The sequence below is a fragment of the Sciurus vulgaris genome, assembly GCF_902686455.1.
Source record: "Sciurus vulgaris genome assembly, chromosome: 3".
Classification (NCBI taxonomy): Eukaryota; Metazoa; Chordata; class Mammalia; order Rodentia; family Sciuridae; genus Sciurus; species Sciurus vulgaris.
This window is the reverse complement of record NC_136463.1, coordinates 178,007,106-178,019,334: the sequence shown is the minus strand read 5'-3', so window position 1 is coordinate 178,019,334 and position 12,229 is coordinate 178,007,106. Positions and strand designations below refer to the sequence as shown.

Here is a 12,229-nt window from a genome sequence, read left to right as displayed (position 1 = left end):
TCATGATCAGCATGACTCTAAGCATCTTCTATGATTGCCTCAGAAGGGGAAGAGAATCTGCCAAATCAAAAACTGTCCTGAAAGTTTCCCTGCATAGGATGTAGACTACTTCCACTCACACTTCATTGTCCGAATGGGTCCTGTGAGCATATTTCATTCTGGAAGGGACTGGGAAAGGAAACCAGCCATGTGCCAGATGTGGGTGGTGAATGTTAGTGATACTTACCACACGCATGGCTTCACATAATTGGGCTTCACCTTCACAGATAACTGCACACTTCTTAGGATAGAATGGAGTGGTCCCAAGTCGACTCTTTTGCTTTTTACCTCCTGAGTCACCCGAGCTCCTCATGTTTTCTCAAGTTCATGGTACACACCCCCAGACTCGTGTCTTTTTTACTGGCTTTCCCACTGCCATCTGTCACTTCCACATGTCTGCGGAAGCACCTGCCCCTGCTTGAAGATTTAGACCAAAGATCACAGGGCAGGTCCTAGGGAATGAAATTGACAGACCTATGTTATTATATTGCATGCGTCTACAAATATGTAACTATGTAGTTCATTATTATGTATAATTATAATGCACTAATGTGCTTAGGACTTTTTTTTATTTTAAAAAATAAAATTCCATAAAAAACAAAGGAAAAAAAAAAGATCAATGATCGTGATCTTGTGAAGACCCCTGTGCAGACCTTTATGAAATAGCACAGAGAGAGGGTAAGGTAATTGACTTCTCTGGATTACACAGCTTTTGAGGGCAAGTACAGAGGTTCTTTTTAAAACTACAGTTTTAAAATATGCATACGTACACATATACCATATCACTTCAGATAAATCAAATTCATTTTTTTTTTTTGTTCCCATAGTGTCTAGAATGAGAGTTGGCACAAAGTGAGAAGTTGATAGTTATTTCTTAAATTAATAATCATACATAGATGTTTATGTGGAATTAAGTATTTGAAAGTGATATCAGAAATAATTTTTTTCATTAATTCCAAACTAGTTTACAGAGAATCGCTTCAAATTTTACACATTATTATCTTGTTAATGATTTTAATTTAGAAATCTTTTTCTTACAGTTTGTTTTGTTTTGTCCTTTTTTTGGGGGGGTAGTACTGAGGATTGAACCCAGATATGCCTAACCACTGAGGCATAATCCCAGCTCTTTTTAAAATATTTTTAAAATTTTATATTTTTTATATTTTATTTAGAGATAGGGTCTCCCTGAGTTGCTTAGGGCCTTGTTGAGTTGCTGAGGCTGACTTTGAACTTATGATCCTCCTGCCTCATTCTCTTGAGCCATTGGGGATTACTGTACCCGGCTCTTACAGTTTTTATATATGTTAACTGTATTTAGTTTTACACTTATGTGTGTGCTTTCTTTTGCTGTAAAAACTTAATGTAGAGTTCTTTCTAGCTTAAATGTCTGAAGTTAAAATAAATAAATAAATAAATAAAACTGATTTCCATGATTCAGGAAAGGAAGGGACCTCACTTTAATTCTAGAATCCTTTTTTTCTTTTAACAACTTTATTTAATTTTACATGGTGCTGTGGACAGAACCCAGTGCCTCACACCTTAGGCAAGGACTCTACCACTGAGCCACAATCATAGCCCCAGGGATCCCTTGTTTCTGTGACCTTTTTTGCTGTCAACTTTTTCACCCAGCTGTCCACACAATGTCTCATGCACAGAGCCACTTTTTGGCTTTTCTCAGTGACTCAGTGACATCTAAGTCCACACCCTAGACTCTATTTCTTAGGTGTTTCTGTGTGCTTTCACGGCCCATGGTAAACCGTGGGATGGCATAGCTCTGAAGCCTAGGTTTGGGGGATGCTCTTGAATCTTTTAATAGGCTCCAGAGTGGCCGTCTGAAGTTCAGTTCCAGGTCTTGTCTTTTATGGACAGATCTACTATGGAGATTTTAGGTCTGGAGGAATCAATTCCTACCAGAAGCAAGGGAGGCTGAGAGACTGCAGAAGCTCCCAGTGCAGCCATGAGAAAAATGTGGCAAAGCTCTTCTTAGGAAAGACCTGAGACTCACAGGAGCACCATTTCCCCTCCTAATAGGGCGAAGCTGTCCTGTTTTTCTACTCCGTCCCAATACTTCTTCTTGACCTTAAAGTTCCTTTGGATGCTTGTATGAAATCTCTTCCTGCTTTTGCTTAAACAATTAAAACACTGAAACATTTGACTTTCCCAAATCCTATGCAGAATGGTGTCTTAAGTCCTCCACCTGTCCCAGAGGAGTTTTTAGACTTGAGACTTCAAATACAAAAGCCTCCATCCGGGAATTCACAGAGAACGGGGTGTCCTTGCATCAGTGCACGGTTTCACTTACCGTGAGAGGCTAACGTTGTCATTCCCTGGGTTAGTTCACTCATGAATTCTTATAAGTCATGAAGCTGCCTTGTGTAGTGGTTAAGAAGGAAGGCTTTGGTAATGTCACTTACTGTGTGACTCATTTGTGGAAAAAGGAAATCGGGTGACCCCACAGAGCCACTGTGAAGTGTGCAGGTCTGTGTAAAGCCCTTAGCATGGAACTTTCCATCTAGGTAGCCCTCTGTAGATATTGTTGTCATTTGTTATGGTGGGGGTGAGGAGGAGGAGGATGCAGAAGGAGAAGAGGAGGAGGAAGACAGAGGAAGGAAAGAGGGATCAGGAAAGAAGGAGGAAGAGCAGGGAGGGAGGAGGAAGAAGGGGGAAGAGGGGGCGGAGAAGGGGAGGAAGCCACTGTCACTGACTGAGGAAGCCAATGCCAATTTTTTCTAGTGTATTCAGTGCGTTTAAATGAATTCTGTGATTCTGCCTAGAACTGTCCTTCTGTCTGCTTTCTTCCTTCACACTAACTGAAGATTAGTCCCTCTTTTTCTCTCCTGATGTTTAAAATATACTTTAGGACAGGCAGAGGGCACCTATAGAGCCAGATATTTGGAAAGCCAAGGCGGGAGAATCCCTGAGCCCAGGGTTTTGAGGCCAGCCTGGGCAGCAGAGCCAGACCCCATCTCAAGCACACCAGCTGGCTCACAGGTGCTTTATGAGATGCTATCATAGCATATTCCTCTTTTTTATTTCCCCAGATTTCCTTCCTTTCTAAATCAACCTGCTGCCTTCCCAGGATCCACCCGGGTTTTGCCCGTTTCTCCTATACCCTTCTCCAGGATGTGGGCTGGGGAGGAGCAAAGGCAAGGGGCCGCCAGGAGCAATCACAGCTGGCAGTGCAGTGGTCAGGAGTTACACCAGAGCTCATCCTAACGGCAGTTCTGGGAAGTCTGAAAAGTCCAGAGAGTCTAGATGGGCTCTCCAGCCTTACCCAGGGTGGAACAATCACAGACCAAGGGAAACCTGGGAGAATAGTCTTTTGCATAAGAGATGTGAGAACATTATGAGTCAAGAATGTCATTTAATTGTAGGTATTCAGACCTATCAAATAGGTGTTCAGACCATCAGAAAAATGTATTCCTGGGAAGAGTCTTCAGATAGCTCAATGTCATTCTTGACTTGGAGGTAAAAGATTTGTCTGGGTTTGAAAATCAGACGTATGTTTTTGGAACACGCATCCCCTTCATGTGATTCCCAAGTGTGACATTTTATGACTGCTGTCAGATGTTCTGTTGATAAAGGGAGGAGACCTCAGGAGAGAATGGTAATAGAAGCCTACTTTGCCAGAATGGTAGGGTAGCTGAGCTACGGTGACAAACTCCAGGACCCGCTCCATCCGGTGTCAACTGAGGATTCCACAGTCCCCTGACAATTCAATGGAATCTGGAGGGAAAGAGAGCTGGGGCGGGCTTGGTCCCAGGCCAGCAGCGTTCTGTTCAAGTTGGAACTCAGAGTAGTGTTCAAGAATTTAGTTGAGTAGTTGTCAAGTTTTTTTCTGTTGCCTCTCAGAGAACAGAAAGCTCCAGCCACATGCCTGGTCCCTGGACCACACAGACTCACGACCGGTAGTAAAAACCTGGGGCTATGTGATGAGATGAACTGGTTTTTGCTAAAGAGCTCAAACACTAAATTGTTTGAAAGTCTGCCGGTAGAATCAATCCAAATGAGATGTTAGAAAGAGCAAAACATGGACGGAACTGGAGAGCATTATGTAGACAAGCCAGGCACAGACAGACAAGCACCACACGATCTCATTCATATATGAAATCTAACAAAGTGGATCTCATGGAAGTTGAGAGTAGAGGGGTTATTACCAGAGGCTGGGAGAGATGGGGCAAAGGGACGGGAGAGGTTGGCCATTGGGTGCTAAGTTATAGTTAGGAGTAGGAATTCCTGGTGTGCTTTTTGCAGTAGGGTGACTGTAGATGGTAGTTATGTACTGTTTATTTCAAAAAGCTCCAAGAACATAATTCAAGGGTTTTCCTCGTAGAGAAATGATAACCATTTCAGGGGGTAGGTATGTTTAGCCTGATTTAAACTGTAAACAGTGTATACCTGTATCAAAATACTACATAGTACCTCATCAGTATGATTTTTTTACGTATTTATGTATCAGTTAAAAATAAATTTAAAACAATTTTCTTTTTAAAGAAAAGAAAGCAAAACCAAGTGACCAGCTTATATACTGGGAAAAGGTCAACTTAATTCTGAATGGGGAAAGTGCAGGAACTGAGGGCAAATGCCCAGGGGAGCCAGGTGTCTTGTCTTCTGGGAAGCAGTTTCCTAACCTCCGAGGTCCTTGCTTATTTCTTTATAAGACCTGAACCTTAAGGAATTCTATTTTGGAAAGAGAAAGGTATATCAAATAGGTGTTCAGACCATCAGAAAAATGTATTCCTGGGAAGAGTCTTCAGATAGCTCAGTGTCAGAAGATCAAAAGGAAAGTACATGTTGTCACTGAGTTAGTAGATTATTTTACTGAAAAAAAAAATCATTAAACAGAACTCAAAGATTTCATGTTGCTTGGGAGAGAAGAGACACTAAACTTTTATTAGCTTTTTGCGACTGGAAAGGTCCAATCCTCAGTCTCCTGTTCATCCTGCTGCCCCAGCCTGCCATCTTGGCCATCCCCCGCCTCCATTGATGAGAGCCCCAGCAGGGTGTATTTCATCTCAAGATCATGTTGCAGGGAAAACAAATTTCCCTGGTAGAGATACGGATTTGGAAGATCTCAGTTCTTGTTCCCCAAACAAGCATTTGGGAGAGATTCTAGCTCTGGACAGAGACTCCTAAGGAGTCCCAGGGGACTTGGAGTCCAGGACTTTTCATCAAGGAGTGAAGGGAAAAAATAATCCCAGGGAATCAGAAGAAGACAGCAAGATGACATTCACTGAACATTCGTACTAGAGCTTACTATTGTCTATCTTCTGTGGGAAAGAGCCTGTGGACCTTACCGGGGTCAGTGAACAGGTGCTTTGGTCAAAGGCCCAGGTGCTGAGATTTGGCTTCCCTCTCAGAGGGGAGAAGCAAGCTTCCTGATAGGGTGGTGTTTCCTGTCCACCTGGGTCTCACAGGTCAGCCCACCTAAGGAAAACGCCTGGACTCCATGACTTTACATCACTCTCAACAATCTTTCATCCTCTCCTGAAATCATCCTTCTTTTTTTGCATTTTCCTCACTGAAAACAGCATTTTATGTTTGCTCAGAGAATCTGTTTCCTCTAAATTCAGGACTGCACTTCGCCTTGGCCTGCCCCAGCCCTCTAATGCTGGCCTCTACCTCTGAGCCTCTCTTGATGCATCCCCCTCCCTCCTCTGCCTCTCTTTTTAGTCTCTAGGTGTACCTCCTTCCCCAGCCCAGAGTCAGGGTTGTCTGTCACTGAGCCACACTTGGCATGGCTTTGCCTTTGGTCTAGTGGTTTATCTCCATCCTTTCTGTGTGGCTGGGGAGACGGGACCAGGTGGTCAAGAGCCTGGCTGTGCCTCCACAGAGCTGCTCTGGGGCAGCTATAGACAATGGTCCCTTCTTGAGATTAACAGTTGACAAAATAAAGCATGTTCTTTGAAAGGCACAGAACCTCTCCAGAAGTTTCCTACGTAGGCAATCTCCTAAAGCTGTTGTTTATATACATTTTAGTGGCATAGCACTTGGGTTGTTTTTTTTTTTGTAATAGTGATAAACTTGAACAGAAACATTCTATCCCCTCTAATCCCACATGACAAAAGCCATTCATTTGTGGGAATGTAGGTTAGAGCATGCTATTCTGAGTGATGAGGTGTTTTTGTTCGGTGCAGTCAAAATCTTGGTGGATGCAAACATTTTTAGGCTTGTAACACAGGTGGTTGCAACAAAGAAGCTGCTCGTAGATGGTTGTGGATAGCATGCGTGATCGCATTTTGTGAATTGCAGAGCACAGTGCATATGGCTGTTCCCAGTGTCGAGCTGACAGCGAGACGGGGGCTTGCTCAGCTGTGACCTAATAGCTGCACTGTAGGCAGGAAAACGGTCAAAATTCTTTGTGACTCCTTTGTAGTTTGTTTGGGGGCTAGACATGCATGGGATAAGCACACGGTCATGGTCAGCTAGGGTCTGTTCCAGTTGAAACAGTGAACGGTACAGATTTTGACTGTTGGCAGCTCATTTAAAACAGAAATCTTCAAACTGAGGTACATGGATCCTTGAGAAGCAAAGAGAGTCTCAAGAGTTATGTAATTAATTTTATGGAAAATCAATGAAAAGAGCCTATTTTCAGATGCTGAGCTGCTGTGTACATTCTTTTATAGTATTGCTCTGCCTTCGGTCAAAGTTCTACAATGTTCCTTCTCCTACTTTTCAAAAGAAAGGCAGGCTCCTCTACCCGTCCATCCCAGATATTGCCACCCTGCTTTTGTCCCAGAACTGAAGAGCCATCTGTACGGACAAAGGAAGGCCATCCAAACAGGAAGTGCTCCACCTACTGGCTCCATCGGCCCCTGGTCACTGTTTCCAACTTCAGCTTTCGTCACTATGGAAGGTTTACAGCTGGTGGTTAATTCAAAAATAATTCTTGATAATGAAAGACGACTTTAGTCTTGATATGTGTCTTAGTTCATTCGGGCTGCTCTCACACAAGACCTCAGACAGAACAATGGAAATTGCCCTCTGTTCTGGAGGCTGAGAAGTCCAAAATCAAGGCCTGGCCTATTCAGTGTCTGGTGAGGGCTTCCTCTTTGCTGCAGTCCCATGTGGCAGAAACAAGAAGAAAAGAAGGTCCCCCAGACCTTTCTAGGGCATAAATACCCCGCACGAGGGCTCCACCCTCACGACCTTGTCAACTCCCAGGGCCCCAGGTCTTAATAGCAACACACTGAGTATTAGATTTCAATACATGAATTTGGGGTGGCAGGGGTGGGGTGGGGTGGTGGTGGTGACTAGACTTTCAACTGTCGTATACAACTATGAACAGTTTAAAGAAGAGATGACATTTTAATAACAAATTCTATTTAAAACTTCTGTTGAAAAGATTACCCAGAACCTACAGCTTTGGAAATAAAGAAGGAAATAGGATTGTTGCTGAAACTGTGTCATTCCAGTAGGAAGACCTGCTGACCTAGAGCTAACTGAACTAATTGAGAAACAAAAGAGCCTGCATTTCCAATAAAATTCTTTTGTTGGTTAGTAATTGCTTATCAATATTTAAGTTGTTTTGTTTTTGATGAATTATATACTGCTAATAATTATAATGAAAGACCAATTTCAGTAGAAAAAAAATTAAACTTAGAGACATATGATCCTGGGAAATTAAAAATATTTTATAAACCTATTTTGTTGCAGAGAAGCATGAGTGATCCATATAAGATTTTCAAGTATAAAATACGTTGCATTAAAATATATGTGTGGGAGTGACATGGAAGTATGAATTCAAAATTTAAAAACAAGTCACATGAAATTCCCATTAAAGAATTCGTGTGCAACTTTTTAATCTGACAGTGGTGAAAATCAGATTGCTGTGGCACTATGATCCACTGGATAAATCAAAATAAGGCTGGAACAGTATTACTTTCAAGGTCACCATTAATGACACTTCAGAAATCATTTGCTTTGCAACTATTTAAAGAGAAGATGAAAGCTTTTAAATGTTAACTTAAGAAGAAAAAGAGGGGCAGGGTGCATAGTTTCAAAATTCTTATGGGAGGATAAGAGGAGAGAGATCTGAAGGCCACCAAGCCAAAGCGTCACTGGGGAGAAGGGATGCCTACCAGAGAGAAAAGCCCTGGTCCTGCAGTGACTCAGTGGCTCTGTGACTTTGCACGAAGTATGTAAATTGACCCCCTTTGCTTTTCCTGTATAATGGAGATGATACTTCTCGAACTAAATCATGTTAAGAGGAAGTCGTACCCCATTTGTGTACAATGACTCAAAATGCAGTCTGTAAAAATAAAAAATAAATAAATAATAAAAAAGAACTTAAAAAAAGAAAAAGAGGTAACTGACTTGATGTGGGCAATGCTCTGAAGAGGGCCCTACAAATAATCAGAAAGTGTCAGTTTCTCTTCACTTTCCCCAAGCTGGGTATGATTCCTCTCTCCACCACCTCAAGTATATTCAAAGTTAGCCTTCTTCATGGTCTTTAACAACTGCCCCATGAAATATACTTGTCTCCCATTCCAAGGTCCTGCGTGTCTTCTACAAGTTAATTCATCCAACAAATACGTATTGAGCACTCACTATATATTGCAGGCACCAAGGGCACTGGAGATAAGCCTGTGGCTTATATAAACAGCAGAAGCCCGTTGTCCTAGGGTTTATGTGCCAACCAAGTTCTTGTTGCTGAGAATGCACAGGCTGCTCTCAGCATCCATTGTCCTTTCTCTCTCTCTGGCTGGTGGAGACCCACTGGGATTCTGCAGGCTGACCCAGGCATGCTTTCAATTAACATGTCTTGAGAAACTCCCAGGGTTAGACCGTATCAGTCTTTCTTCCCTGGAAGGTGACTGTGGCCACCCTTTATCACAATATGTGTGGATATGTGTAGAGATTAATTGCATCATATACCTAATTTTGGATTAAAGTATGAGGATCTCTGGCTTTCTTCAATTTTAGACTGTTTCCAGTTTGCTTAAATTATTGAATATAATTCAAACAAACCAACTCAAACCAAACCAATTTGTGTTTTCCTTTCAACATAATAGTTTTATTGAGACTTGCTTTTAGAATGTGACTTTTGAAAAAAGGCACTTAAAATTGTGAATTTAGGGGCAGAAAAGATCTAGGTTTTCAGAGTGATTCTGTTTCTATTTGGTTTTGAAACTGCATCATGGAATGTGGTTCTACCACTTACTCAGAAAACTAGTGTTCCATAAATACAGCATTGAATTAATTTACTCAGCTTTATCCGGAAATTTAAAAATAGCCTGTAACATTTAACGCTCCTGATTTCCTTTCTCTACCAGTTCCAATAAGGACAGGTCTTTAAAGAAGCCAAAGATTTTAAAATATGAGACATCTCTATTCTTGGGGCCAAAGAGACCTTTGATCAAAGTATAGGATTCTTTGAGTCAAGTTTAAAAATATTTTCTCTTTTTTTTATCGCGATAAAGTTCACAAAATAAAAATCAACATTTTAACTCTTTTGAAGTTCATAATCCAACAGTTTTTATTATGTCTTTGTGCTGTGTAACCATAACCATGTTCTAAATTCTAGAACATTTTTTTTCATCCCCAAAAGAAATCCTACACTTTCCAATCCCCCTCCCCCCCATTTCTCCTGACAACTGCTAATCAATTTTCTGTTTCTCTGGACTGGTCTATTGTAGGCATTTTATATACATAGAATCATAAAATATTGGCCTTTTTTCACTTAGCACAATATTTTCAAGGTTCATCCACATTGTAGCCCATATTAATATTTCACTTATTTTCATGACTGAATAATATTTCATTGTATGGAGAGATCACATTTTGCTTTTCCACTCATAAGTTGATGGATATCAGGTTATTCCCACATTTTGACTGTTAGGCGTATTCATGTCAAAGTTATATATGAGCATGTGTTTTCATTTATTTTGAGTATATACCCAGGAACAGAATTGTTGGATCATTTGGTAACTCTATGTTTGGCTTTCTGAGGAAATGTTTTCCAAGAAAGATTGTATCATTTTACATAAAAATATTCTTACTTGTATTTGCTATAAGTGTACAAAATATAGTTTTTTTACTAGAAATTTTCTTTCCTAATTTCAAAGAGTTAAAAAAAAGCACTTGGAATTTTCTAGATCAAATAGAAGAAAATTCTACTTAGCCAAATGTAGCAGTTATTTTATACGAATATGTATCATCATATCAAAAATATGCTTGTGACATAGAAAGGATTTGAGAATATTCATATTTCTAAGAATAAGAATTGATATTTATTCAGTTTACCCATCACTAAGGAAAGATGGTTATGTCAAAAACCTTTGGAGGGCTGGGGATATAGCTCACTTGGGAGAGTGCTTGCCTCATATGCACAAGGCCCTGGGTTCAATCCCTAGCACCACCAAAAAAAAAAAAAAAAAAAAAAAAAAAAAAAAATCTTTGGAGTTTCCCCTTTAGAAAATACCTCCATTACTACAAATAATGCAAGTAATTACTTTCAACATTATAATGCATACTGCATTTTAAGAAACATATTTACATTTAACACATGCAGGTTTTAACCCAGGACACAGAACCTCACCTGCCAGCGAGTCTTCCAGAAGAGAAGAGAAGACCGGCAGTTTTTCGTCCCCAGCTGGCCTGCGAAGCCCCTGTGCACATGGTATTGTTGAGGTATTCTTTGAGATGGACCAAGTCCTTGGTCACAGGTCCCTGGTGAGTGTCCTCTGTGTGATCACCTGCTTTTTATCAAATAATTTTCCCTAAGTGTTAGTTTTATAGGTGTAGATTATCTAAATGCTTCAGCATCAAAAAGCCAAATTGTTCCAGAAAGCTGGGGGTTATGCCTGCTATGTAAAGCCTGACTCGTTCTTGTTATTGAAGATAACACTCTCTATCCTCCCTGAAATGCACCACAGAACACCCAGTGAGAAGCTGCACAACTGAAGATTCTGGGTTCCTGCTCTCTTACTCACTGGGTTTGAATAGCAGAAGCCTTATAGGCCCAGGGCAGCAAGTTCCCTGAAACCAGTAGAGTCAGGACAAAGCTCTTCTCTAGTGCAGTAGGCAGGTTAACAACCCCCACAGCCACGTCCTAATCTCTGGAGCCTGTGACAATGTTATGTTACATGCAAAAGGGACTTAAAGTTACAGATGGAATTAAGGTTGCCTGTCGGTAGACCTTGACACGGGAGAGATGGTCTTAGATCATCCAGGTGTGCCCAGCATGATCACAGGGTCCTTAGACATCAAAGAGGGAAATCAGCATCAGAGGAGATGTAGCTATAGCAGAGCCCAGAGGGATGCAGCAAGAGAGACGCTCAGCCTGCTTTGCAGATAGAAGGGACCATGAGCCAAGGAATGTGAGTGGCCCCTAAAACCTGGGAAGACAGGGGATCATATTCTTCCCTGAGCTCAAGAACACAGCCCTGAAACACCCTGATTTTCACCATTGAGACCCACGTTGGGCTTCTGATGCTGGGAAGTACAAGATGACAGATCTGTGTGTTTAAACCTTGGAGTTTGCGATGATGTCTTGCCGCAGCCGTAGGAAGCTCACGTGAGATTGTCAAGAGTGACTGGAAAGGGTGTTGAGGATTCAGGCTTCACTAACAGGCAGATGAAAAGTTCTGAAGGTGATGAACTCGTTCGTGGGGAATGAAGGAAGAGAGGGTGGTGGGAAGGAGTCTGTTTATTTCAGAAATGTCATGTGGAGTCGATACGAAGGAAAATGCGAAGGAATCTTAATTGTGGATGGTTTTTAAAAGAAAGAAGGATCTTACTTTTTAATATCTACTTCAGGGGAAAAGAGAGTATAGGGTGAAAGGACAGTAATGGGGTTCAGACCTGACGTGTGTGGACCCCTTGGGGGCCCCTTTGCCTGCAGGCTCTGGTGCATATTATCCAATGTTTCTGAGTCAGAGCCTCTGTGAAAGGTGCCCACAGTATTAATGAGCTTCTGTGGCCACCGGAACTGCCGTAAGATGCAACATTTCCTATTTACAAATGTCCCAAGCGATAAGAACTCATTTAACAGTGGTGGTTGTCAATACAAGTTCAACTCAATTTAAAAGCTGATTCCCTGGGTTTAACATCTCCTTTATATTTTTCTCTAATTTACTTATTTACTACATTGAAATGCCAACTGGGCTTTATTGGAATTACCATGAATTCCAATAGAGTGACTGGGAGAAGGGGACTTCTGGGAGAAAGCCTGCCCCCAGTTGCCCGC

General features: G+C 41.5%; 1 protein-coding gene across 4 annotated transcripts in view; it reads left to right on the top strand.

The window, feature by feature from the left end:
- COL4A4 (collagen type IV alpha 4 chain) overlaps positions 1-12,229 on the top strand; it is a 136,294-nt gene that overhangs the window by 3,971 nt on the left and 120,094 nt on the right. For all 4 annotated transcript variants that reach the window (XM_079132608.1, XM_079132609.1, XM_079132607.1 and 1 more), the window contains one exon: positions 10,553-10,713. In XM_079132608.1, the coding sequence (XP_078988734.1) occupies positions 10,658-10,713 (56 nt within the window). In that variant the 5' untranslated portion in view covers positions 10,553-10,657. The remainder of the gene's footprint in view (positions 1-10,552; positions 10,714-12,229) is intronic.